The 27,853-nt window shown below is 48.3% G+C and overlaps 1 protein-coding gene and 1 long non-coding RNA gene across 11 annotated transcripts; both read left to right on the top strand.

The window, feature by feature from the left end:
* The first annotated feature begins 11 nt into the window (after positions 1–11).
* LOC123571831 (uncharacterized) lies at positions 12–3,989 on the top strand. Its single transcript, XR_010585121.2, has 4 exons — positions 12–67; positions 167–222; positions 305–392; positions 3,614–3,989. It is a non-coding gene; the product is annotated as an uncharacterized lncRNA (long non-coding RNA).
* A 2,333-nt stretch (positions 3,990–6,322) lies between these two features.
* On the top strand, positions 6,323–27,711 carry ATRIP (ATR interacting protein). Of its 10 annotated transcripts, XR_012431099.1 has the most exons (15): positions 6,323–6,678; positions 9,863–9,996; positions 12,325–12,495; positions 15,187–15,305; positions 19,257–19,414; positions 21,141–21,236; positions 21,564–21,693; positions 21,886–22,195; positions 22,485–22,575; positions 25,808–25,944; positions 26,104–26,195; positions 26,638–26,718; positions 26,890–27,142; positions 27,412–27,448; positions 27,545–27,711. XR_012431099.1 is itself a non-coding variant. In XM_005547022.5 (14 exons), coding segments are annotated over exons 1-14 (2,346 nt in total). In that variant the 5' UTR covers positions 6,323–6,431; the 3' UTR covers positions 27,546–27,711. The 10 variants fall into 10 exon arrangements, 7 of the variants coding, with proteins under 7 accessions (XP_005547079.3, XP_005547080.3, XP_073888129.1 ...); XR_012431098.1 differs by lacking the exon at positions 27,412–27,448; XM_005547022.5 differs by having other exon boundaries at positions 21,886–22,575.
* The last annotated feature ends 142 nt before the right edge of the window (positions 27,712–27,853 follow it).

A 27,853-nucleotide genomic window follows, 5' to 3' on the forward strand; every position in this document is an offset into this window, starting at 1 on the left:
GAAGACGCGCCGTTTCCGGTGGCAGGGTCTGGGGAAGGGGCGCCAGGCGCGATGTCCGGCCGTGAAGGTAAGTGTTGCGGGACGGTGAGGACTGTGAGGACTGCGGGGACGGCGGGGCGGGGACCGGGCGGCAGGGGCAGGCCGAACGTGTTCGTGTCGCCCACAGGGGGCAAGAAGAAGCCACTGAAACAGCCTAAGAAGCAGGCCAAGGAGATGGACGAGGTGAGGGCGGGCGCGGAGACACGGGCGGGTGCGGAGGGCCTGGGAAACAGGCCTGAGTTGAACCCCCTTTGCCTCTCCCCAGGAAGATAAGGCTTTCAAGCAGAAACAAAAAGAGGAGCAGAAGAAACTCGAGGAGCTAAAAGCGAAGGCCGCGGGGAAGGGGCCCTTGGGTAAGTGGGGGCTGAATGTAGCTCAAGCTGGCCAAACGCTATGAGCGTCTGTTGGGATGAGGGCGCGGACATGCGTTTTTCCTGCCTACTGAACTGCGAGGTCTCGTTTTCCGACGTCCGCTGTAGCGGATGGTCCTTAGCCAGTCTCGGATTTGCAGCAGCAGTAAGGGCCGGGAGCTGGAAACGAAGTCTCCTGCCTCCCAGGCAGTCTGGACTTCCATTCCTTAGGGAATGCAGAAACGGAAACATTGAAATGTATTTACCTCAGACGCAGATTCATACAGTTAAGTTTCTCAGTGTCTTCCGCAATCTCTTGCCCCAAATTCGTATTTTACTGCCTTCTTAGTGTTTGAACGTTACTTGACTTCGAAGTTTTTCTGTGTGTTTTTTGTTTTGTTTTGTTTTGTTTTTTTGAGACAGAGGCTCACTCTGTCTCCCAGGTTGGAATGCAGCGGCGCGATCGCGGCTCACTGCAGCCTCCGCCTTCCTGGTTCAAGCGATTCTCCTACCTCATCCTCCCAAGTAGCTGGGCGTACAGGCGGCTGCCACCACGTCTGGCTAATTTTTCTTTTCTTTTTTTTTTTTTTTTTTTTTTTTGAGACGGAGTTCGGCTAATTTTTTGTACTTTTAGTAGAGAGAGGGTTTCACCATCTTGGCCAGGCTGGTCTTGAACTCCTGACCTCGTGATCCACCCGCCTCGGCCTCCCAAATGCTGGGATTGCAGGCGTGAACCACCGCGCCTAATTTTTTTCGTATTTATTGTAGAGACGGAGTTTCACCATGTTGGCCAAGCTGGTCTCAACTCCTGACCTCAGGTGATCCACCCGCCTGGGCCTCCCAAAGTGCTCGGATTACAAACCTGAGCCAAAGCGCCCGGCCACCCTTTTTTTTTTTGGTACTCATATTATCTCTATGCTTTTGCTTTCTGAGTCTTTTTACTTCTGGGTGTGCCTAGACTAAAAGATAAAGTCCAGGCTCTTCAGTGTGCTGTTGCTCCATATGCTTTTCTAACTGAATCCTCCACCTTTTTACATCTTTTATGTAGGAGGAATTCATTACATTTCAAAAGATTTTTCAGGCCCAGCAGTTCTAGTACTTTATGTGCATCTTAAGCGTTATTTTACATTCATCCAACTAGTGATTATTTTCTCCACAGTTGTTTATGCCCTATTTGAGCACTGTGAGCCACACTAGGCATGATGGAGACAAGGATGGTGGGAGTGTCATCCGGGGCTTCTCAAGACCTCTCTCCCAGTGGGTTTGATCCATTATTCTTTACCTACCCAGCACTGAGATTCTAGTTCTTGAGATTCCTTTTCAGAATGGTGTAAGGGGCCAGGCACAGTGGCTGACGACCATAATCCTAGTGCTTTGGGAGGCCTAAGCAGGAGGATTGTTTAAGGCTAGGAGTTCACAGCATCAAATGGAGACCCTGTCTACAGAAAAATTTTAAAATTAGCTGAGCGTGGTGGTGGTGGCTCATTTCCTGTAATCCCAGCTATTTAAAAGGCTGAGGCAGCCTCATTTAAGCACAGGAGTTAAAGGTAAGAGGATTATTTGAGCACAGGAGTTCAGGCTGCAGTGAGCTGGGATCACGCCACTGTATTCCAGCCTGGGAGACAGAGTGAGATCCTATCTCAAAAAAAAAAAAAAAAAAAAGGTATCTTGCACCCTCTTTTAATCTGTGATTGTGTATAGGGAAAAGATCAGTCCTTAGTGTAACTCTATGCTAGTTGTTTGTCATTGAGCATCATCTAATATTTTTTTTTTTAAGGTTTATTTTGTCAGGCCCCTTTGGATCTTCTTTCCTGTATTAGGCATATATAACCCTACACTGTTTCTTTTTTTTTTTTTTTTTTTTTTTTAAGATGGAGTCTCACTCTGTCGCCCAGGCTGGAGTGCAGTGGCGCGATCTCAGCTCACTGCAACCTCCGCCTCCTGGGTTCAAGTGATTCTCCTGCCTCAGCCTCCTGAGTAGCTGGGATTACAGGTGCACACCGCCATTCCTGGCTAATTTTTGTATTTTTAGTAGAGACAGGGTTTCACCATGTTGGCTAGGATGGTCCCAATCTCCTGACCTTGTGATCTGCCCACCTCAGCCTCCTAATGTGCTGGGATTACAGGCGTGAGCCACCGCGCCTGGCCCAATCCTACACTGTTTCTTAAATCGCCTACTGGGTTCCACATATATGATGATTTGTAAATTAGTAGAGTATACCAGGTGCCAGGATCATAATATGGAAGGCAGTGTAACGTGGCAGTTAAGAATGTGGACTTTGAAGTCAGACAACTCAGGTTGGAATCCTGGCTTGTCACATACCTTGAACAACACCTAACAATAATACTTCTTTTTTGGCTGGGCACAGTGGCTCATGCCTGTAATCCCAGCACTTTGGGAGCTGAGGTGGGTGGACCACTTGAGGTCAGGAGTTCGAGACCTGCCTGGCCAACATGGTGAAACCCCATCTCTACTAAAAATACCAAAATTAGCCGGATGTGGTGGCGTGTGCCTGTAGTCCCAGCTACTCGGGAGGCTGATGCATAAACAATCGCTTGAACCCGGGAGGCGGAGGCTGCAGTGAGCCAAAATTGCACCACTGTAGTCCAGCCTAGGTGACAAAACAAGACTCTGTCCCAAAAAAAAGGCTGGGCTTGGTGGCTCACACTTGTAATCCCTGCATTCTGGGAGGTCGAGGCAGGCGGATCACCTGAGGTCAGGAGTTCGAGACCAGCCTAACCAATATGGTGAAGCCCCATCTACTAAAAATATAAAAATTAGCTGGGGCTTGTAGTCCCAGCTGCTCGGGAGGCTGAGACGGGAAAATTGCTTGAACCCAGGAGGCGGGGGTTGCAGTGAGCCGAGATCGTGCCACTGCACTCCAGCCTGGGCGACACAGCAAGACTCTGTCTCAAAAAAAAAAAGAACTTCTTTTTCTGTAAAATGGGTTGATAGGGCATGAGGATTAAATAAGCCAATCTGTGAAGTATACAGGAGTGTAGATCTAGACCAGTGCGCAGCCAGCCACTGCTTGTAAACTCCATCTTATCCTCATTTTACCTTTACCTAGAACAGACAATATCAGTGAAGCTGCTATCCATGCTTGTGTTAAAACGAATGCCCAGTATAAAAGCCAGGCTTTACTAAGGTCCACAGCAGGTCCATGGGGCTTCTACCGTAAGAACTATATTTTTCCCTAATTGTGACTATTTTTCTTTTGCAGCCACAGGTGGAATTAAGAAATCTGGCAAAAAGTAAGCTGTTCCTTGTGCCTGAGGAGATGGTGACCCTTTATTTCATCCTTATTTAAACGTCTATATTCCCTGCCATAACATCTTTTGCCACCTAAAGCTGGAATTAAGTGTTGTCTTGGAGCTGTTGTACATTTAAGAATAAACTTTTGTTAAAAAAAAAAAAAAAAAAAAAAAACTTACAGTGGTTCATCATCTCTTTAATTGTTTTCACTAAGTCATTCCTACCATAACTGTGAATTTAAAGTAAAACCAGCTCAGAACCTTGCCAGAGTCTGCTCTTTGGTCTTTGTTCTACCCTAAACTTTGTATCACCTGAAATTAAACCAACTCGTTTGTTTGAAAGGATGTCCTTCTCGTGTGGTTGTATGCCTGACAATACCTTACATGAGGTTAGTGGAAGAATTTGCACGTTTTTTTCTTGGCGGGGGAGGGGGTGGAGTGCAGTGGCATGATCTCTGCTCAATGCAACCTCCACCTCCCGGGTTCAAGGTGTTCTCCTGCTTTGGCCTCCCAAGTAGCTGTGGTTACAGGCACCTGCCACCATGCCTGGCTGATTTTTTGTATTAGTAGAGGGGGGTTTCACCATGTTGGCCAGGCTGGTCTCAAACTCCTGACCTCAAGTGATCTGCCTGCTTCAGCCTCCCAAAGTGCTGGGATTACAGGCATGAGCCACTGTGCCTGACCAGCATTTGTGCTTTTAAAACCCATCTTTATGTTGTGACATCCAGATTGCCGAATGTTTTGGTGAGACTTGTTCATCTGTTCATGTAAGGTGTGTGCTATATGCAGGCACTGGGGTACGTACCAGGGAACAGTTCCTGTTGTCAAGGAACTTCTCTACTGTGGAAGAGGCAGGGCAGGGCAAATGATACGATTCTCCAAGTTGCTGGCGGTGAAGTCCCCATGTCCACCAAACAGATCCAGGGCAGCAGCTGCAGGAAGCCCCAGCCCACTTGCTGGTGGATGGAGGGGGTGCTGGTGCCAGTGCCAGGCAAGGGGTTGGGGGTGAGACTATAATGTATGCTAAATATGTATTAAAACGCTTAGCTGGGTGTGGGGGTGCACTTCTGTAGTCCCAGCTATTTGGGAGGCTGAGGTGGGAAGATCACTTGAGCCCAGGAGTTTGAGGCTGCAGTGAGCCAAGATCACACCACTGCACTCCATCCTGGGAGACAGAACAAGACCCTGTATTTTTTTAAAAAATTAATTCAGAAGCACAAAGAGAGCTCTGGAACCATTATGGGGCTTTGCTAAATCAAAACTAGGTTTTAGAATATTTAAAACTTTCATGATTAATGTATTAGATATTAACGCAGGATGGGGGGGCGGGGGGAAGCCTGTGTTGGTCCTCTCCAGAAAGTTGCACAGCCAGGAGCACCCTTCTCTAGGCTTCAGGCATTCCCTATGGGGCCTTGCCAGCTGGCACCCAGCCGTATGCTGCTAAAACAAGCCTGAGCACCAGTGATTGACACTGTTCGTGAAAGCAAGTTACTTGGTGGAACCTATCCCCCTTTAACAAATGAACAATCCTGTCTCTTTCCAGGACCAGAGTCCTGCAGCAATTAAGCATGCAACATTTGGGCAGCTATCTGAGGGAGACTACCAGTTACTCCAAAAAACTTTTCAACTCCTTAGACACTGAAGGCCCTGATAGCACTTTTTCATTTAATCTTTTTATTTAATGCCTTCACAAACATTCCTGGGACACTCACAGGTGAAGTTTGGCACTGAGCAGGTAAGGCTGAAAGGGTCTTGCTCCTGTTACTCTCCATTGCCAGTTCTCTATTGCGGCTGTTCTGCACACCACAGCTGCCCAATAAAATGTGTCAGGCACGCAAGCCCACCTCAAATTGCTGCTCCTTTGTGAAGCTTTACCTCTGTCTTCGCCACAGGTAACTGACCTGGCCTTTCTGTGGCTTCCCTTTCAATGTAGAATTCTCGTGTTAGTCTTATGTGCCGGCCTCCTACCCCTCTATCCTGCTAACTTGACTCAACCTGTAGGACAGCCCAGGTGCCATTTACAGAGGGACTTCCTTGACCTCCTGAGCCCTATTCTATGCAACCAGGGCTTACAAAAAAAAAAACACTCCAGCACTCAGAGGAATGAATGTTAACAGCCTGGGCAGCTCCCACCCCCTCCCACACAGGAACAGCTCCAAACATCACTCCTCCTTGGACTTTCCTCCTCCCTAAGCTTACCTCAAATGTACATATGTGAAACATTCACTATACCCGAAGATGTCTGCACACGACAGCTCTATTCATACTCCTCATCCAACAAATTACACTCTCCTCAAGAAAGCCTCGGGGCTTGTAGGAAGTAGGTCTGGCGGGAGAACGAAAACGAGGTCACGGAGACCACATCCCTGAATGCTGCCTGGCTCGACTCAAACGCAACACGCGTTAAATGCTAGGGCAAGCTGCTCCTGCGCAGCCCTCCTCCACAGAGTGCCAGGGAGAGAGCGTAAAGCCACCCGCGAGGCGGAGCTGGTGCGCCTCCGACCCGCGCCTACGGTAACCGGTCGTGCGGCACTGAGTCCTTGCAGCAAACCTGCCGAACTCCAGCCGTGGACCTCTGAACACCCGGCAGGGCCGGGTTTGGCGGCGCGCTGGGACTTTCGTCATTCTTCCGCGCCCTCCGCCTGCCAGCTGATTGGCCCCTGGGCCAGGGGCGGGGCACTCGTTGTGGAGGCAAGCCGCGGCGCGCGGGCGGTTGGTCCGGTTCTCGGGCCTGGCGGTAGGCAAGTGTGGCTTGTCGCTGTCGGATACTTGGGGTGAGCGGAAAGCATGGCGGGGACCTCCGCGCCAGGCAGCAAGAGGCGGAGCGAGCCCCCGGCGCCTCGCCCCGGCCCGCCGCCGGGCACCGGGCACCCCCCTAGCAAGCGGGCCCGGGGCTTCTCCGCGGCCGCTGCCCCGGACCCTGACGACCCGTTTGGCGCGCATGGGGACTTCACTGCCGACGACCTGGAGGAGCTTGACACCCTCGCGTCACAGGCCCTGAGCCAATGTCCGGCCGCGGCTCAGCACGTGTCCAGTGAGTGCTCCTCGCGGCCTTTTTCTCGGAGGGAGTTGCAGACCGCGCCAGATCGCCTTGATGGCTGTGGCTTCGGAGCCTCGCGGCCAGCACTGCCCTTTCGCCTTTTTAAAATATGGGAACACTCTGATTTAAGCAGCGGTTGTCTTCCAGAAGGTCCTTTGATTTTAGGGGGAAATAAATTAGCCAGGTCATACAGCAGATTTGAAACATAGAACGCCAAGTTGACATTTTACTTTATTTTCTAAAGTTTAGGCCACTTGGTTCTTGGTTCTAAGCAGAGATCCTTGGAACACACCTACCACCACCATCAGAACCATCACTACCCATGCATGAGGACCCATTCTTGTGACAAGTTTGAGCGGCTTTAGATCTTATGAAGCCCACTGTCTCCCTTGGGCAGTGTTAGCATGGGAGGAGTCTGACACAGGCAAGAGATGAAATAAATTTATTCTTTTATACAACCAGTAAACTGTGCTAGGTGCCCAAACGTGAGGAACTGCAACTGAGCTAACAATGAACAAAATACAAAAACTGTCCTTCATGGAGCTTACATGCTAGTTGAGGAATGAGTGAAGTCTTGAGGACTCCTAGAAAGAGAAAGGTTTTGAGTGCACCTTGCATCTGTACTTGAGTGTCTCAAGGCACCTTAAACTCAACACGATCATTTCCTGGAAACCCAGTCCTCCTCCAGCATTTCTAGCATGGTGCCGGCAAAGCAGACATTCAGAGAATGATGACCACAAGGAAGTAACTAGCACCACTCTCCATCCAGTGGCACAAGGCGACTCTTCGCCTTTCCTTGACTCTACATCTAATTTCGTTGCAAAGCCTGTCAAGCTTACCTTCTTAATCCTTCTCTGGACTCTTATCACTTCTACCAACTGCCTGATCTATGCTGCCATGAGTCCTCCCTTGAACAATAGTCTGCTAAATTGGTTTCCCATTTCCAGTCTTGACTCCCTACAAGCGAGGCTTCACATTACATTCTGAGTGATCTTTTCAAAACTCAAATCTGGCTGTTATATACATAACTATTATCTTATATACATTAACACCCCTATTTTTTTTTTTTTTTTTGAGACGGAGTCTCACTCTGTCACCCTGGCTGAAGTGCAGTGGTGCCATCTTGGCTCACTGCAGCCTCCACCTCCCAGGTTCAAGCGATACTGCCTCAACCTCCCTAGTAGCCTCAGCCTCCCAAGTAGCTGGGATTACTTGTGCCCGCTACCACGCCCAGCTAATTTTTGTATTTTTAGTAAAGACGGGATTTTGCCGTGTTGGCCAGGCTGGTCTCAGACTCCTGACCTCAGGTGATCCACCTGCCTCGGCCTCCCAAAGTGCTGGGGTTACAGGCGTGAGCCACCGCACCCAGCCATGAACACCCCTAATGAAAGCCCTTTAATAATTTCCCACTTCTAGTGTAAAGACCAAAATCCTTAACATGGCCTGCAAGGCCCAGCCTGATTTGGCCCTTTCTCACTCTCTGGGTTCTGGCTGCACTAACTTTCTTTGAATTCTCTCTGCTTCTTTACAATACAGGAACTTTATACATTGTTCTTTCTTTGTACATTGAGTATACTTTCCATTCATTCATCTCCACTTATCTGGTTAATTCCTACTTGTCCTTCAGCTCTCAGCTCCTTCAAGTCTTCCCTAGGGAAATGTTCCAGTCATCCCACGTAAGTCAGATTGCTGTCATATTACAGACTTTCCTGTATTTGTTCTCTTCTGCAGTTCTTAATCACAGTTATAATTTTCCATTTATCTGTGTGATTATTTGTCAAATGTCTTTTAAGCTCTGTAAGGACAGTATCAATTTTGCTCGCCATTGTATCTGTAGAGCCTAACATGCCTGGCATATTGTATGTGGTCAGTAACTATTTTTTTTTTTTTTTTTTTTTTTGAGACGGAGTCTCGCTCTGTTGCCCAGGCTGGAGTGCAGTGGCCGGATCTCAGCTCACTGCAAGCTCCGCCTCCTGGGTTTACGCCATTCTCCTGCCTCAGCCGCCAGAGTAGCTGGAACTACAGGCGCCCGCCACCTCGCCCGGCTAGTTTTTTGTATTTTTTAGTAGAGACGGGGTTTCACTAAACCCCGCCTCAGCCTCCCAAAGTGCTGGGATTACAGGTGTGAGCCACTGTGCCCGGCTGCCTGGCTAATTTTAAAATTCTTTGTAGAGATGGGGTTTTTTCCTTTTGTTGCCCAGGTTGGTCTTGAACTCCTGGGCTTAAGCAATCCTCCTGCCTTTGCCTCCCAAAGTGCTGGGAAGAATTGCTCTTGAAAGCAAAGCAGAGAAAGACCTAGTAAGCAATATAGGTGTTTTTCAACCTAAGAACATGGTTCAAACTCATAAATGATCCTTCTTTTTTTTTTTTTTTTTGAGACGGAGTCTTGCTCTGTTGCCCAGGCTGGAGTGCAGTGGTGTGATCTCAGCTAACTGCAACCTCCACCTCCCAGGTTCAAGTGATTCTCGTGCCTTACCCTCCTGAGTAGCTGGGTTTACAGGCATGTGCTACCAGGCCCGGGTAATTTTTATATTTTTAGTAGAGATGGGGTTTCACCATATTGGCCAGCCTGGTCTCAAACTCCTGGCCTCAAGTGATAAGCCCGTGTCGGCCTCCCAAAGTGCTGGGATTACAGGCATGAGTCACCACACCAGCTGAAATTCATAAATGATCCTTCTAAAACAACAGATCCTGTTACTCTTTCCCTATCCTTCATCCAATTCCAAGAGTCTCATCTAAAGCCTGAGGAGATCTCATTGGCCAGAACTCAATGATCTATTTATTATTCAATAATAGTTACTGGCTGGGCGCAGTGGCTCAAGCCTGTAATCCCAGCACTTTGGGAGGCCGAGACGGGCGGATCACGAGGTCAGGAGATCGAGACCAGCCTGGCCAACATGGTGAAATGCCATCTCTACTAAAATACAAAAAAAAAAAAAAAATTAGCCAGGCATGGTAGCACACACCTGTAGTCCCAGCTACATAGGAGGCTAAGGCAGGAGGATCACTTGAACCCAAGAGGTCAAGGTGGCAGTGAGCAGTGATCACACCACTGCACTCCAGCCTGGGTGACAGAGCAAGACCCTATTTCAAAAAAAAAAGTGGGTATTTTCAGCATTTTCTGGTGAAAGTGGGAAAATGTTGGGTCCTGAAATGTATATGGAACTGTTTTTTACAGGTGATCATAAGGTCCACAGATTAATAGATGGCATGTCAAAAAATCCTGCGGGGAAAAACAGAGAAAGTGTTCCAATTAAAGATAATTTTGAATTAGAGGTACTTCAAGCACAATACAAAGAACTGAAAGAAAAGGTAAGTGACTTAACTTGCTGTTTTTGTAGCTAATTCATTCACGTATGTGTTTAAGAGCATGTACAGTAAAATATACAAAAATTGCAAAACAAGTGTCTAGATTCATCCCTATGACATGGGAGAAGACTAGGGAAAGACAGCCAGAAAGTTTAGGCTGAAAGAAACTAAATCATGAAATTCCTAATGGCAAAGGCAAGAAGAAAAACACTGTATACCAGATCCAAAAAGAGATACAAACTTAGGGTACTGAGACGAATTTATAGCATATATCTTCACGTGAAGAACACAACTTCATAATGGTTGCTATTTTCTTTTTTTTTTTTTTTTTATTTTGAGACGGAGTCTTGCTCATTCTCCCAAGCTGGAGTGCAGTGGCGCGATCTCGGCTCACTGCAAGCTCTGCCTCCCGGGTTCTCGCCATTCTCCTGCCTCAGACTCCCGAGTAGCTGGGACTACAGGCGCCCGCCACTATGCCTGGCTAGTTTTTTGTATTTTTGGTAGAGACGGGGTTTCACCGTGTTAGACAGGATGGTCTCGATCTCCTGACCTTGTGATCCGCCCGTCTCGGCCTCCCAAAGTGCTGGGATTACAGGCTTGAGCCACCGCGCCCGGCCAATGGTTGCTATTTTCACTAGCAGCTTTGCAAGAAAGCAGACACCCTTCATATCACCATCTGTAGGTCCCTAAGAAAACCAGGAATATAATGTGGAATTTTAGTTGTGCAAAGTATGTGACCCAGATCTTTTTTTTTTTTTTTTTGAGATGGAGTCTGTCATCCAGGCTGGAGTGCGGTGACACAGTCTCAGCTCACTGCAACCTCTGCTTTCTGGTTTTAAGCGATTTTCATGCCTTAGCTTCCAGAGTAGCTGGGACTACAGGTGTGCACCACCATGCCCAGCTAATTCTTGTATTTTTAGTAGAGACGGAGTTTCACCATTCTGGCCAGGCTGGTCTCAAACACCTGGCCTCAACCTCCCAAAGTGTTGAGATTACAGACATGAGCTACCACACCCAGCTGACCCAGATTGTTAATGCCTCTTAGAGCCTAAAGAATCCAGCTAGACATGGTGGCTCACACCTGTAATCCCAGCACTTTGGTAGGCTAAGGCCAGTGGATCACCTGAGGTCAGGAGTTCGAGACCAGCCTGGCCAACATGGTGAAAACCTGTCTCTACTAAAAATACAAAAATTAGCTGGGCGTGGTGGCGGGCACCTGTAATAGGTCAGCTACTCGGGAGGCTGAGGCAAGCTGGAACCCAGGAGATGAAGGTTGCAGAGCCGAGATCGTGCCATCACACTCCAGCCCAGGTGACAACAGAGAGACTCCGTCTCAAGAAAAAAAAAAAAAAAAAAAGCTTGCCGGGCACGGTAGCTCAAGCCTGTAATCCCAGCACTTTGGGAGGCTGAGACGGGCGGATCACAAGGTCAGGAGATCGAGACCATCCTGGCTAACCCGGTGAAACCCCGTCTCTACTAGAAAATACAAAAACCGGCCGGGCGCGGTGGCTCACACCTATAATCCCAGCACTTTGGGAGGCCGAGACGGGCGGATCACAAGGTCAGGAGATCGAGACCATCCAGGCCAACATGGTGAAACCCCGTCTCTACTAAAAAATACAAAAAAAATTTAGCCGGGCGTAGTGGCGAGCGTCTGTAGTTCCAGCTACTGGGGAGGCTGAGGCAGGAGAATGGCGTGAACCCAGGAGGTGGAGCTTGTAGTGAGCTGAGATCGCGCCACTGCACTCCAGCCTGGGTGACTGAGCGAGACTCAGTCTCAAAAAAAAAAAAAAAGGAATCTGGCCAGGCAAGGTGGCTCATGCCTGTAATACCAGCACTTTGGGAGGCCAAGGTGAGAGAATTGCTTGAACTCAGGAGTTCAAGACCAGCCTGGGCAATACAATGAGACCCTGTCTCTACAAATAAAAGTGAGAATTAGCCAGGTTAGTGGCACATGCGTTATAGTCCTAACTACTCAATAGGTTGAGCTGAGAGGATCACTTGAGCCCAGGAGTTCGAGGTTACATTGAGCTATGATTGTGCCACGGCATTCCAGCCTAAGCAACCCGATCCCCCTCCCTGGCAAAAAGAACCTGCATGCATGAGTGACAAGTGTATCCTTAAGCTGTCTTGATGAATATCAGCTGTCCCATGAACAGGCCTAGCAGACCATGGTGACATCTGGTTGCTGTGGATATATTTTGAGTACTCATTTATCTGTAGGATATGTTTTTCCTGTGCTTTCTCCATCTCCCCAACTACATGTTAAAACAAAGTACATAAGTAGTTTTCTCTTACAAAGTTTTCACGAGATTAATTTGGTATTTACAGATGAAAGTAATGGAAGAAGAAGTTCTCATTAAGAATGGAGAAATTAAAATTTTGCGAGACTCACTACATCAGACGGAATCCGTTCTAGAGGAACAGAGAAGATCACATTTTCTTCTTGAGCAAGAGAAAACCCAAGCACTCAGTGACAAAGAAAAGGAATTCTCCAAAAAGGTGACCCAGAGCATTTGTTTTGCACCAGCTTTTCCTGCCCACTGAGTTCCTTTGACCAGGGTTGCCTGTAAATCTTCCAGGGAGATTTCAACATTTGTTTATCTTAAATACTTTCTGCTCTCATCTAATTGCCAAGCACTCTTCTTCCAGTGTCTGGATATGTTTTGGGAAGGGATTTAGGTGAAACTCTATTTGGCGGGAATGAATAACTAGCTTAGCATTTCTAGAAACAGGCTTACATTAGGGCTCTTTTGCTAGATCAGAAACTCAACTGACCTAGCTTAGGCTAAAAGGAAATGTATTGGCTTCCATATCCAAGTCTTGGAAGAACAGGGGTGTGCTGGGGCCTTAAATGACTTAAATCTTGCCAGGACATTTTTATTCTCTATGCTATAAAAAGGCTCTATCATTATGGTAGAGGGTGTGTTCTCCAAAAGCTCCTGGGCTCATATTTTGTAAATACAGAGCAGAATTAAGACTTAAGGCCACGTGCAGTGGCCCACACCTGTAATCCCGCACTTTGGAGGCTGAGGTGAGAGGATCACTTGAGCCAGAAGTTCGAGACCAGCCTGGGCAACTGGTGAGACCTCATCTCTACAAAAAAAAAAAAAAAAGAAAAAATTAACAAAATCATCCAGGCATGGTGGTGTGCACCTGTAGTCCCAGCTACTCAGGAGGCTGAGGTGGGAGAATTGCTTGAGCCCAGGAGGTTGAGGCTGCAGTAAGCCACGATCATGCCATTATCCTCTAGCCTGGGCAACAGAGCGAGACCCTGTCTCAAAAAAAGACTTAGGCTTCCTCATTGCAAGTTTTAAAATTCTGAGAAAGGCTCTGATTGGTCTAACTTAAGTGTCTGTCCCTGGCCAATTGCTGTAACCAAAAGCAAAAAAATGATAGCTCTCATTCTAATAAAATAGTCAGAGGTAGGGAAATTACTGACTTTTTTTTCTTTTTTCTTTTTCTTTTTTTTGAGACAAGGTCCAGGGTTTCACTCTGTTGCCCAGGCTAGAGTGCAGTGGTGCAATCACAGCTTGCTGCAGCCTTGACCTCTCAGACTCAAGCAGTCCTCCCCCATCAGCCTCCCAGGTAGCTGGAACTACAGGCACACACCACCAGGCACAGCTAATTTTTAAATTTTGGTACAGACGGGGTCTTGCTATGTTCCCCAAGCTGTTCTCAAAATCCTGGGCTCACACAGTCCTCCCACCTTGGCCTCCCAAAGTGCTGAGATTACAGGCAAGAGCGACCATGCCCAGCCTGTTTCTCAGGGAGAGGAAAATGCTATTCTGGAAAGAAAAACAGTAGGTATCCAGTACTTACCACAACTTTCCCTCAGCACTTCCCCATGCTTCAATCAGGACATGGGATCTTATTCTCTCATTGTTTCATTCAGCAAACTTAGCAAACTTTAAGCACTTACCTGTGCCCAACACTAACCGCAATAGTTAACTTTCTGTATAAGTGATGAAGAGCAAGGAATTTGCAGTCAGACAAACCTGAATTTGAATCCAGGCTTCATCACACTTTAGCGGTGATCTCAAGGTAATAACTTAAGCTCCATGGCTCATTTCCCTTATCTGTTCCAAAACATAACCAGAAAGGTTGTTGGGAGACTCACACGTTCTTGCACTTACTGTGTCTGGTGCTGGGCCTGGCACAGAGTGTGCTTGGGGAATGATGGCAGTTACTGTTGGGTGTGGCACCTACAGGCCAGAGCAGCAGGTGTCTCTATACTGCACAGTGTCTTGGTAAACTATTCCAAATACTCTTCCCAAACTTTGAAGAAGACCTGGAATTGTGCACCATTGCATTGGTTAATAAAGGTCAGTATGTTACTGCTGACATAGAGCCCCTTACCAAGCTCTGTGCTGAGTGTTTTACACTCATCATTCTGCTTAATCCTCCCAACGATGATGAAGACAGGCATTTTATGTTTCAAATAAGCTAGAGTTCAAAGACATTTAGTAAATGGTGGGCTGGTATTTAATTCTTTTTTTAATTTTTTTAATTTTTTTTTTTTTTTTTTTTGAGACGGAGTCTCGCTCTATCGCCCAAACTAGAGTGCAGTGACTGGATCTCAGCTCACTGCAAGCTCCGCCTCCTGGGTTCACGCCATTCTCCTGCCTCAGCCTCCCAAGTAGCTGGGACTACAGGCGCCCGCCACCTCGCCCGGCTAGTTTTTTGTATTTTTTAGTGGAGACGGTGTTTCACCGGGTTAGCCAGGATGGTCTCGATCTCCTGACCTTGTGATCCGCCCATCTCGGCCTCCCAAAGTGCTGGGATTACAGGCTTGAGCCACTGCGCCCGGTCTATTTTTTAAATTTTTTGTAGAGGCAATGTCTTGCTATTTTGCCCAGGCTGGTCTCGAACTCCTAGACTCAAATGATCCTCCTGCCTCAACCTCCCAAAGTGCTTAGGATTACAGGCCTGAGCCACCACACCCAGCCAGGGCTGGTATTTGAACCCTCACAAACTACCCTTATAATAGTTAGAGTCCATTATCTTTTTAGCGCACCATATTGTCTTTCAGAAAGAAAGCTAATGTTTGATATTTTAGGACGTTTATGTCACAGCAGACTTTCATATGTATTTTTTCATTGTTTGTCTTTTACTGGCTTGTGATTTTGAAGCCCAGAGATATTTTTGTGTATATGATGGGGCCACTACAAGCATGTTTCTTTTGCCTTCCAGCTCCAATCATTGCAGTCTGAACTCCAGTTTAAAGATGCAGAGATGAATGAATTAAGGACAAAGCTCCAGACCAGTGAACGCGCAAATAAACTGGCTGCTCCCTCTGTTTCCCATGTCAGGTAATGATGGTGCTGGAGGAGGGATAGTTCAGTTTTGCATTATTTAGTAAACAATCTGCATAACAATGTCAGGCCAGTCCTAAATGAAGGTCATTTAGACCCTGCCACCTGGACAGAGATCCTCTTTTCCTGAAGGATTCAGAGGTGGTGTAGATGAAGCTTGCGTGGTTTGAGACATCACAGCATAAAGGCCCATACTCTAGAAATGCTGCCACTATATGGCACTTTACAAACATAATTCCTCTGGACCAGAAAGACCTGGAAAAACGGACCGGGTGTGGTGGCTCACACCTGTAATCCCAGCACTTTGGGAGGCCAAGGTGGGCGGATCACAAGGTCAGGAGATTGAGACCACGGTGAAACCCTGTCTCTACTAAAAATACAAAATGATTAGCCGGGCATGGTGGCGGGTGCCTGTAGTCCCAGCTACTCAGGAGACTGATGCAGGAGAATGGCATGAACCTGGGAGGCAGAGCTTGCAGTGAGCTGAGATCACGCCACTGCACTCCAGCCTGGGTGACAGAGCGAGACTCTGTCTCAGAAAAAAAAAAAAAAAAGAAAGAAAGACCTGGAGAAATGATCTCCAAATTTTGGGGGTGGGCCAGTCTTTACTTTTATGTAATTTGTTTAACTGATTTTGTTGCAAGCATGAGTGTATTTTAGTTCCAGCTACTTGGAATATTTTTTCTTATTTGCTGTCTGGGGACCCTTGTCCAACAGCCCCATTCTTTGTGGTCAGATGTGCTCAACTTTTTTGTTTTTCTTTTTTTTTGAGACAGAGTCTCACTTTGTCACCCAGGCTGGAGTACAGTGGTACAATCTCAAGCTCACTGCAACCTCCACCTCTTGGGTTCAAAAAATTCTCCCTCAGCCTGAGTAGCTGGGACTACAGGCACACACCACCACGCCCAGCTAATTTTTGTATTTTTAGTAGAGATGAGGTTTCACTATGTTGGCCAGGCTCATCTCAAACTCCTGACCTCGTGATCCACCCTCCTCGGCCTCCCAAGGTGCTGGGATTACAGGCGTGAGCCACTGAGCCCGGCCTTGTTTTGTTTTTATACAGAGGCGGGGTCTCACTATGTTGCTCAAGCTAATCTTGAACTCCTGGGCTCAAGCAATCCTCCCACTTCGGCCTCCTAAAGTGCTGAGTTACAGACATGAGCCGCCGTGCCTGGCCTCAACTTGTTAATGATCTGTCCTGCCCTCTGCCTTACAGAGATGTCTGGCACTGTCAGTATCAGCCTTGAAATTTGCTGTGGTTTTTTGTTGTTGTGGTTGTTGTTTTGAGATGGAGTCTCACTCTGTTAGGCGGGGGTGCAATGGTGTGATCTCGGCTCACTGCAGTCTCCACCTTCCAAATTCAAGTGATTCTCCTGCCTCAGCCTCCCGAGTAGCTGGGATTACAGGCATGCACCACCACACCTGGCTACTTTTTGTATTTTTAGAGATGGGGTTTCATCATGGCCAGGCTGGTCTCGAACTCCTGGACTCAAATGATCTGCCAGCCTGGGCCTCTCAAACTACTGGGATTACAAGCATGAGCCACTGTGCCTGGCCCAGCCTTGAGATTTGAAAAGTGTCAGGGCATCTTCTGGTTTTGAACATTCTGCTGCCTTTGCTCATAATGGGCAGTGTGTGAAACTGAACTCTCCATGCCTTGCATTGTCCACATAAGAGAGCTGAGGGGATCCTCTTCACACATCAGTAACAGAAAGACCTCAGCATTATATGATCAGATCAGAGGGTTAACACTGCTTCTCTAACATAAAGACATTAGCACTGAGAAGTTGCTCAGTTTTCAACATACTTAATAGGTTTATCAAAATTTTGATACTTATTTTGATAACTCTTTTTCTATTTAAAGTCTTTGCATTCTATTGGAAGTTTTTTTTTTGAAACAGAGTCTCGCTCTGTTGCCCAAGTTGGAGTGCAGTGGCATGATCTCAGCTCACTGCAACCTCCACTTCCCAGGTTCAAGTGATTCTCCTGTCTCAGCCTCCCAAGTAGCTGGGATTACAGGCACACACCACCACGCCAGGCTAGTTTTTTTGGGTTTTTTTTGTTTTTTTTTTTGTTTTTTTTTTTTTTTTGAGACAGAGTCTCGCTCTGTCGCCCAGGCTGGAGTGCAGTGGTGCAATCTCGGCTCACTGCAAGCTCCGCCTCCCGGGTTCACGCCATTCTCCTGCCTCAGCCTCCTGAGTAGCTGGGACTACAGGCGCCCGCCACCGCGCCTGGCTAATTTTTTGTATTTTTAGTAGAAACGGGGTTTCACCGTGGTCTCGATCTCCTGACCTTGTGATCCGCCCGCCTCGGCCTCCCAAAGTGCTGGGATTACAGGCGTGAGCCACCGCGCCCGGCATTTTTTGTATTTTTTTTTAAGTAGAGACGGGATATCACCATGTGACATCAGGTGATCCATCCGCCTCAGCCTCCCAAATTACTGGGATTACAGGTGTGAGCCACCACACCCAGCCTGGAAGTCTTGTGACTATTAAAAAATCGTTTGTTCCACATTGGCTGGGAACAGTGACTCACACCTGTAATCCCAACACTTTGGGAGGCTGAGGCGGGCAGATCACTTGAGGTCAGGAGTTCGAGACCAACCTGGCCAACATGGTGAAACCCTGTCTCTACTGAAAATATAAAAATTAGCTGGGCATGGTGGCATGCGCCTGTAATCCCAGCTACCTGGGAGGCTGAGGCAGGAGAATCACTTGAACCTGGAGGCAGAAGTTGCAGTGAGCCAAGATCACACCACTGTACTCCAGCCTGGGCAACAGAACGAGACTCTGTCCCAGAAAAAAAAAAAAAACAGTTTGTTCCACATTGAAAAGATGTTTTGCACCAGGCATGGTAGCTACACAGGCAATCCCAGCTACACAGGAGGCTAAGGCAGGAAGATTGCTTAAGGCTAGGAGTTCGAGACCAGCCTGGGCAACATAGCAAAACCCCACTGCTACTAAAAAAACAATAAAATAAAATTACCGGCCCTGGTGGCTCACGCCTGTAATCCCAGCATTTTAGGAAGCTGAGGTGGGCTGATCATTTGAGCCCATGAGTTCAAGACTAGCCTAGGCAACATGGTGAAACCCAATCTCTAGAAATAACTCTATCTCTAGAAAGAATAAAAAGTTAGCCAGATGTGGTGGTTGCATACCTGTAGTCCCTGTGCTACTCAGAAGGATGAGGTGGGAGGATCACTGAGCCCAAGAGGTCGAGGCCACAGTGAGCCATAATTGTGCCACTGGGCTCCAGCATGGGCAACAGAGTGAGACACTGTCTCACCAAAAAAAAAAAAAAAAAATTATCTGGTCATGTTGGTGTGTGCCTGTAATCCCAGCTACTCAGGAGGCTGGGATTACAGGTGGATGGATCGCTTGAGCCTAGGAGGTCAAGGCTGCAGTGAGCTATGATCATGCTACAGTACTCCAGCCTGGGCAACGGAGCAAGACTCTGTCGCAAAAAAAAAAAAAAGTTTTGGTGGAATTGGAAATAGTGATAATAAAGAATAGTAAAAGAATTTTGGCTAATATTATATTTTTGGATGATTAGAAAAATATAAAAATGAGTAAAAAACTTTTTCAACGATTTGGATCAAAATGCCTGGAATTGGCCAGTAACGGTGGATCATGCCCGTAATCCCAGCACTTTGGGAGAACAAAGTGGGTGGATCACTCAAGCTCAGGAGTTCCAGACCAGCGTGGGTAACTTAGCGAAACCCCATCTCTATAGAGAAATTAAAATTTAAAAATATTTTTAAAAAAGAAAACCAAATGCCTGGAATTTTGCACTGCTCCCCTGACAAAGAATGGTAGACATAATAGATAAAACCTTTGGTTAAAACACCTAGACATGAAAAGTTTAAAGTTTGTTAGAAATTTTGTAACCAGGTATTTTGAATTGTTTTAGTAGAATCATTACTTTGCTTTCATAGTTAACTTTTTCCAGTCCTAGGAAAAACCCTTCTGTGGTTATAAAGCCAGAAGCATGTTCTCCACAATTTGGAAAAACATCTTTTCCTACAAAGGAGTCTTTTAGTGCTAACATGTCCCTTCCCCACCCCTGCCAGACAGAGTCAGGATACAAGCCGCTGGTGGGCAGAGAGGGTAAGTCCATAAGTCATCTATTGCTTTTTAACAAACTACCCAAATTTGTGGCTTAAAACAATTGTTATTTATTTTCTCCCAATTTCTGTGATCAGCAATTCTGACAGGGCACAGTGGGGACAATCTCTGCAGGGACTGGAATCACTGAAAGCTTGTCTTAAGCTGGAGGATCTATTTCAAGATGGCTCACTCACATGACTGGCAGTGTAATTCCTTGCCGCATGGGCCTCTGCACATGGATACGGGGTATCCTTATAACCTGGTGGGTGGCTTCCTCTAAAGCCAGCAAATCCAGAGAGAGAGAGAGCCAGGCAGAAGCTGTCCTTTTGTGGCCTAGCCTCAGAAGTCACACAGCGTCACCTGTGCCACATTCTGTTTGTTAGAAGCAAATCACTGAGTCTGGGCTTCACTCAAGGAGGGGAAATCAAGCTATACCCTTTGAAGGGAGGTGTGTCAAAGCATTTGTGGGCTTTTTTTGTTTGTTTGTTTTTTTGGAGACGGAGTCTCACTCTGTCACCCACCCAGGCTGGAGTGCAATGGCACGATCTCGACTCACTGCAACTTCTGCCTCCCGGGTTCAAGTGATTCTCCAGCCTCAGCCTCCCGAGTAGCTGGGATTACAGGCACCTGCCATCATGGTTGTGGGTATATTTTTAAACCATCAGTAGTATGCAGGAACCTGTTTTTCTTTTCTTTTTTTTTTTTTTCTTTGAGGTGGAGTCTCACTCTGTCACCAGGCTGGAGTGCAGTGACGTGATCTCGGCTCACTGCAACCTCTGCCTCCCAGGTTCAAGTGATTCTTCTGCCTCAGCCTCCCGAGTAGCTGGGACTAGGTGCACACCACCATGCCCAGCTAATTTCTGTATTTTTAGTAGAGATGGGTTTCACCATGTTGGCGTGGATGGTCTCAATTTCATGACCTCATGATCCACCTACCTCAGCCTCCCAAAGTGCTGGGATTACAGGCATGAGCCACCGTGCCCAGCCTCTGTTTTCCTTTTGTAGTCCAGCTTTTGAGTTTTTATAACTCAGTCCAGGTTGAGGGGATGCTGCTGTTTTTTTGAGAGAGACAATCTAACATCAGTAGGTTTTCAGACTGCTATGTCAATGTATCTTATAAATCAGATACATTGACCCTCTTTTTACCATCAACCTTTCAAATCCTTGGCCATTACACACTTCTGAGAAACTGCAGCCCACTTACATTTTTGGAATCTAGCAGCTAAAGTGGCAGTGTACAGTAGTGTTACAAGCAGGCAGTAGAGCCCAATAGCCTGGATGTGAGTCCCAGTAATGCTACTTACTGGCTTATGTAATTTGGGCAAGTCCTTTAGTCTCTGTGCCTCAGTTTCCCTATATGTAAAACAGAGCTAATGATAACTACTTGTAGGGTCACTGAGGAACAAATGGGCTGATGTGTGTAAAGCTCTTAGAACAGTGTCTAGCACATAACAAGCACCATGTCAATGTTAGTGGTTACTGTTTTATCTAATTGCCTCATTTTGAGTGAGGCAAACAGCTTGATTTTCTTTTCCTTTCCTTGTATGAGTTCCTGTTTTACATAAGAAAGGTAAAAAATGCAGGGCTTTTGAGCTGCTTTGGCTCTTGTTTGATCCAAGGTGGAAGAAGTAGAACAGCCTGTGTTTTAAACTCATTGCATGTAAAAGTTTCTAATATGCCCATGCTTTTGTGCTCAAGTTTTGATTTACATTTTATCACATTTCAGATAGTAAGACCCACAGTCTGAGAGGTGACTCCATAAAACAAGAAGAGGCCCAGAAAAGCTTTGTTGACAGCTGGAGACAGAGATCAAACACTCAAGGTACCAGAATCCCTGCTTCTGCAGGGGCCTGCATGGCTCTGAGTGATATGCAGAAGAATTGCCCAGGCCTCTGAGAACCGGCGCCCTGGGCAGTCCTTCAGGGAGTCCAGGGAAGTCAAAGTATGTGGCTTAAGCAGAAGACTTTATAAAGTGGAAAGGGCCAAAGGCAGGTATGTCCCAGAGCCTTCCGCACCCACAGGCATCTACCTGGGGCTTAGTGGCAACTTAGAGGACAGTTGGCATCCAAAGAGTCCTTACTGTTTCCTTCTGAGGCCACAGAAAAGATCTCCCATGTCAGAACCTTCTAGAGTCACCTTGTCTTCACAGGTTCCATTTTGATAAACCTGCTCCTGAAGCAGCCTTTGATCCCAGGGTCATCCCTAAGCCTGTGCCACCTCCTGAGTAGTAGTTCTGAGTCTCCTGCTGGCACCCCCCTGCAGCCACCAGGGTTTGGCAGGTAAGCATAAGACTCCTGGAAAGCTTGTTTGGGAAGGAGCTTCCTGGAAGCAAATTCCTTTCTGGTCCTAGCCAGCCTGGGAAGTCTGTGGGAAGGGCAGGGAGCCTGGAGAATTTGGCAGGCAAGCTGTTTGGGGCCCTTGACCTTATCTCCATCCCACACTTACCTATTTTTCTTTGTGTTTGTTGCCAGTACCTTGGCTGGAATGTCAGGCCTCAGGACCACAGGTTCTCAGGATGGGTCATTTTCCCTCTCAGCCCTGAGAGAAGCACAGAACCTGGCATTCACTGGACTGAATCTGGTTGCCAGGAATGAGTGCTCACGTGATGGAGACCCAGCAGAGGGAGGCAGAAGGGCCTTCCCACTCTGCCAGCTTCCTGGAGCCGTGCATTTCCTCCCCCTTGTACAGTTCTTCATCGGCTTACACTGCCAGGCCCTGCAGGACTTGGCAGCTGCTAAGAGAAGTGGAGCACCTGGGGACTCACCGACACATTCCTCCCGCGTGAGCTCTGGGGTAGAGACCAACCCTGAGGACTCAGTGTGCATCCTGGAAGGCTTCTCTGTGACTGCACTTAGCATTCTTCAGCACCTGGTGTGCCACAGCGGAGCAGTGGTCTCCCTATTACTGTCACGAGTTGGGGCAGATTCTGCTGCTGGGGAAGGAAATGGGAGCCTGGTTCACAGGTTTAGTGATGGAGATATGACCTCAGCCCCAAGGGGGGTTGCTGATGACCAAGGACAGCACCCACTGTTGAAGATGCTTCTTCACCTGTTGGCTTTCTCTTCTGCAGCAACAGGTCACCTTCAAGCCAGTGTCCTGACCCAGTGCCTTAAGGTTTTGGTGAAATTAGCCGAAAACACTTCCTCTGATTTCTTGCCCAGGTATAAAGCAGCATAGGAGTCATGATTCTTTGTGGGTCTCACCTGACCTGTTAAGGTCTAACCCGTGTCTCTTGTACTTTGCTCACATCTTGACTTATCTACACTAGTTAGTTCTAAGGCCTGGTTCAGGGAGTTCTGAAGTGATGGGAAGTGGGACCAAATGGGAGAACCAAGGAAGTGGTTTATTTGGTTTTTTTTTTTTTTTGAGACGGAGTCTTGCTCTGTAGCCCGGGCTGGAGTGCAGTGGCCGGATCTCAGCTCACTGCAAGCTCCGCCTCCCGGGTTTAGGCCATTCTCCTGCCTCAGCCTCCGGAGTAGCTGGGACTACAGGCGCCCGCCACCTCGCCCGGCTAGTTTTTTATATTTTTAGTAGAGACGGGGTTTCACAGTGTTAGCCAGGATGGTCTCGATCTCCTGACCTCGTGATCCGCCCGTCTCGGCCTCCCAAAGTGCTGGGATTACAGGCTTGAGCCACCGCGCCCGGCCGTTTATTTGGTTTAATTCTGCCTCTGAACAACAGGTAAGCAGAAGGCACACATGATTAAAGGAGGCTGCTAACCTCTGTGGAGGAGGGCCCTGTCCCAGAACAAGGGCTAAGACAAGGGGCCTCTGAACCTGAGATGTGGGTAAGGTGAAGACCATATATCACAAGCACGTTGAAGTTTAGTGGGTTCCCTAAGGAAGCAGAGGATGTGGGGAGGATCTGCAGGCTGACCTTGCTGGAGTCTCTGCCTGTCATTGTGCCCATCTTTAGCATGCATCTGGGGTGGCATGTTCCTCTTATGGTTTGTGGGTAGTAGTATTACAGTGAACCTAGCGAATGAACACTGATCATAAATTCCTCCCTTGGGATTCCAGAGCCACAAGACTGGGGAGAACTGTGAACACAGCCAGCCCATCCCCTCATCCAGTAATCCAGTCTCCCTCTCAGCACTCTACCAAAGGGCCAGTTTCTATGTTGGAATGATTCCACTGGCTGAATGTATCTGAAACCATCTCATCTCTGAGCTCAGCACTGCTGTTTCCTGATCTGTTTCCATCTGAATATTTTTGGTTGGTCTGGCCCATGCTAAAGGTGGTACTCAGAGCTGGACACAGCACCGCAGTATAGTGTAGGCAGTGGGATCAGGCAGACCCAGCACTCAAGTGCCCAGCAGGGGCCCAGCTCATAGTGGCTGTTTTGTTTGTTTATTTTTGGTTTTGTTTTGAGACGAAGTTTCACTCTTGTTGCCCAGGTTGGAGTGCAATGGTGTAATCTCGGCTCACTGCAACCTCCATCTCCCAGGTTCAAGCAGTTGTCCTGCCTCAGCTTCCTGAGAAGCTGGGATTACAGGTGCCTGCCACCACGCCCGGCTAATTTTTGTATTTTTAGTAGAGACAGGGTTTCACCATGCTGGCCAGGCTGGTCTCAAATGCCTGACCTCAGGTGATCCACCCACCTTGGCCTCCCAAAGTGCTGGGATTATAGGTGTGAGCCACTGGGCCCAGCCTTGGTTATTTGTTTAATAATTGTTAAATGAATGAATCCCAGGCTGGGCACAGTGGCTCCTGCCTGTAATCTCAGCACTTTTGGAGGCCAAGGTGGGAGGATCACTTAAGCCCAGGAGTTTGAGACCAGCATGGGCAACAAAGCGAGACTCCATCTCTACAATTTTTTTTTTTTTTTTAATTAGCCAGGCATGGTGGCAGTGAGCTGTGACCATGCCACTGCACTCCAGCCTAGGTGACAGAGTGAGACCCTATCTCAAAAAAAAGAATCCCAGAAACCATGTTTTTGCTGGTGGTAGACACACCATTATTCCATTCCTGTTGAGCTTGTCCACAGGGACATTCAAAACATAGCCATGGCTGGGTGCTTATCTATTTCATGTACTGGGGCTCTTCATAAAATTTCATTTAAAAAGGTTCTTATGGGCCAGGCGTGATGACTCACGCCTATAATCCCAGCACTTTGGGAAGCCGAGGCGGGTGGATCATGAGGTCGGGAGATTGAGACCATCCTGGCTAACACGGTGAAACCCCATCTCTACTAAAAACACAAAAAATTAGCTGGGTGTAGTGGCACCTGTAGTCCCAGCTACTTGGGAGGCTGAGGCAGGAGAATCACTTGAACCCTGGAGACAGAGGTTGCAGTGAGCTGAGATCATGCCACTGCACTCTAGCCTGGGCCACAGAGCAAGACTCCATTTCAAAAAAAAAAGAAAAAGTTATTACACTATCAAAAAATAACTTGGAAACCACTGTGTTGTATATAAAGGTGGATTTTCCTTGCAATACCTTTTGCAAGTGGCAGATATTGGGCTTCTTACAGCCCAGTAATGAAACCAGGTAACAACCATGTTAAATTGAAGCTTCCCGCAAAGGTCTGCACACCCTGGCAACTAAAAAGCATTGAACTTTTTGTCTGCTGTGCAGGATTTGCTCTAAAGTGAGTTCACCCCACATAGTGAGACCTTGCTTCCTAAGGACATACTGAGGGATATCTTGACCTTCTGTGCTCAGAAACTGCAGATGTCTGAAGGGGTACACAGCTGGCCAGTCCCCACAGGGTGTTTCAGAATTGCTTTTCTCTCCACCCACCAGGCCAGTCCACCGTGCTTCTCCAGGCTATGTGGGTTTAGCAAACAGCAGCAGTTGCCTTGGGGCTTGGTTTCTTGGTAATAGCTTTCCTTTTGCCCCTGAGACCTGTGGCAGTGTGCCCAGAACTCCTCCCTCCTGCACACCCCACAGTAGGCACATTCTCCTACTGGCAGCAGATACGTTTTCTAACAAGTAGAGAAAATGGTTTTTCTTGCCCTGCAAGAGGTCTCATAAGATCCAACTATAGCCAAGGCCATGTTTATCAGTTGTGGAGCCCTGGCCGATCCTTCTATGGGCACAGAACATTTCTCTCCCACCTAAGTTAGGACCTGCATCCCTGTTTGGGAGCATATGGAAGCCAGGCATCCCAGGTCCAGGAGGTCATCCCACTTCCTGGGCAATGCTATGCCAGATGAGGGCCTGTCCTCTCACTGCAGCAGTCTTGCAGTGGAAGTGCCTGCTTGTTCACATGAAACAAGTTTCATAGTAAGTAAGTGGAGGTCAGGCCAGCACTGAAACCCAAGTCTGGCTGAACCAACTCACCTGTTCGTATTGCCTTGCTCGATTTTCTGTTACCTCTAGTGGAATGTGAGGGTAGGTTATGAAGCTGTGGTTGGGGAGTGTCACTTCTCTCTGGGTCCTTGTCTTTTAGGTTCCAGTGTGTGTTCCAAGTGCTGCCAAAGTGCCTCAGCCCAGAGACACCCCTGCCTGGCGTGGTGCTGGCTGTTGAGCTCCTCTCCCTCCTTGCGGACCACGACCAGTTGGCACCTCAGCTCTGTTCCCACTCGGGTAAAGCAGGGTGGGGCGGGCGTCTGGACTGCTCCTGCAGATCAAGGGAAGTGTTGGGGTGGGGACAGGGTCAAGGGCCTCGGAGGACTTCTGCAGCATGTAGCCCAGGCTCTTCATGAGAAAGGGCACCCTGAGTGAGAGGTGCACTGTCCTTTTCAGAAGACTGCCTCCTGCTGCTGCTGTACATGTACATCACATCACGGCCTGACAGAGTGGCCTCAGAGACACAATGGCTCCAGCTGGAACAAGAGGTAAAAACTCCAGAGCCCCTTCTGGACACTGTCCCCACCCCATCCTAAGAACCGACAGAATCTCCTCTTTCTACTGGGGAGAAAAGGAGCTTTAGTTCATTTTAGTAACGAGTATATCAAGCAGCTAAAGAGGTAAACTCAGTTTGGGGGCTGTGCACTACACAGATGCAATGCAGACAGGAATTGGCAGAGTTGCCTGATGACTGAACCTGTCCTGGCTTTGGGGCTTGGGGGCAGGATGGGGGTCTGGAGGCAGGTGGGTTGCTGGTGAGACATGGGTGCTCGTCCTGGGTCTGCCCTGGGAAGGTCCCACACCACTTCTTGGACCCCATTTGTGCAGACAAGCAGTTGCTGAAGTAAGTGAACTCTTACAGAAGCTTGAGAAAGCCCTCACAGGCACTGGTCTTCTGCCCACGATGGAGCTGATCTGTTCTTGTTCTAGGTGGTGTGGCTCCTGGCTAAGCTTGGTGTGCAGAGCCCCTTGCCCCTAGTCACTGGCTCCAACTGCCAGTGTAATGTAGAGGTGAGTAGGCAGGGGCCAACAGCTGGCAGCTCTGTGGGTGGTAAGGGGACTCTGTGCAAGGACTGTAGACCCCACTGCAAACCCCCTCACCTGAGGTGGCTAGGCTGAATGGATTGTTAGGGTGCAGGCCATGGTGGCACCAGACCTCAGTCTGTGCCCCCTCTCTCCCAGGTGGTCAGAGCGCTCACGGTGATGTTGCATAGACAGTGGCTGACAGTGCGGAGGGCAGGTGGGCCCCCAAGGACTGACCAGCAGAGGCGGACAGTGCGCTGTCTGCGGGACACGGTGCTGCTGCTGCACGGCCTGTCCCAGAAGGACAAGCTCTTCATAATGCACTGCGTGGAGGTCCTGCATCAGTATGACCAGGTGATGCCGGGGGTCAGCATGCTCATCCGCGGGCTTCCTGACGTGACCGACTGTGAAGGTGAGCCTGCCAGAGGCCCTCCCGCCCAGCCCCCACGGCTTCTCCCTGAGGTTCCCCAACAACTCATATTCCTGGGCATCCCCTCAGCAGGCCCCTGCCCATTACAGCCTGTTCCGGCACTGGGGTCATTTTCTTTTATCTTCTGCCCCAGTTCTTCTCCAAGCATATTGGGCTGCCTTTTGCTCCTATCTGTTGAATGTGCCTGGCAGAGCCACAGTTTTTCCAGAAATACCTGTGTCTGAATTGCTTTTGTATCACTTTGTTTGCAGTAGCTGAGGGAGCAAGGCCTGGGTCTGGAAGGGACTGGTTAGTTCCTGCGGGCGTTGGGGGAGGAGAGGTGGGACCCGCCCTAGGCCCTGGCACCTTTGGGCCCTCACCAAGAACCTCTCCTTTTTGTCTCAGAGGCAGCCCTGGATGACCTCTGTGCCGCGGAAACCGATGTGGACGACCCCGAGTTGGAGTGTGGCTGAGGCCCTGAGTGTCCAGCCACATGGTGGCACCAGCACCATTCCTTTCCTTACCACATCAACTGATTAAAGCAGTGACCAGCAGGAACTGCCCAGAGAACCGGCTGGCCTTGTTTCCTGAGTCTAATCTCTTTGGCGGAGTGGGAGGGGTGGAGCGGGACCGGGACGGGACCTTGAGTGGCTGGGATCCTTCTTCCTGTCCCTGGCTGCTGCTGAGCCCCAGTCCCCATGGTAACCGATCTGC

This window comes from Macaca fascicularis, chromosome 2 (genome assembly GCF_037993035.2).
Source record: "Macaca fascicularis isolate 582-1 chromosome 2, T2T-MFA8v1.1".
NCBI classification, from domain to species: domain Eukaryota; kingdom Metazoa; phylum Chordata; class Mammalia; order Primates; family Cercopithecidae; genus Macaca; species Macaca fascicularis.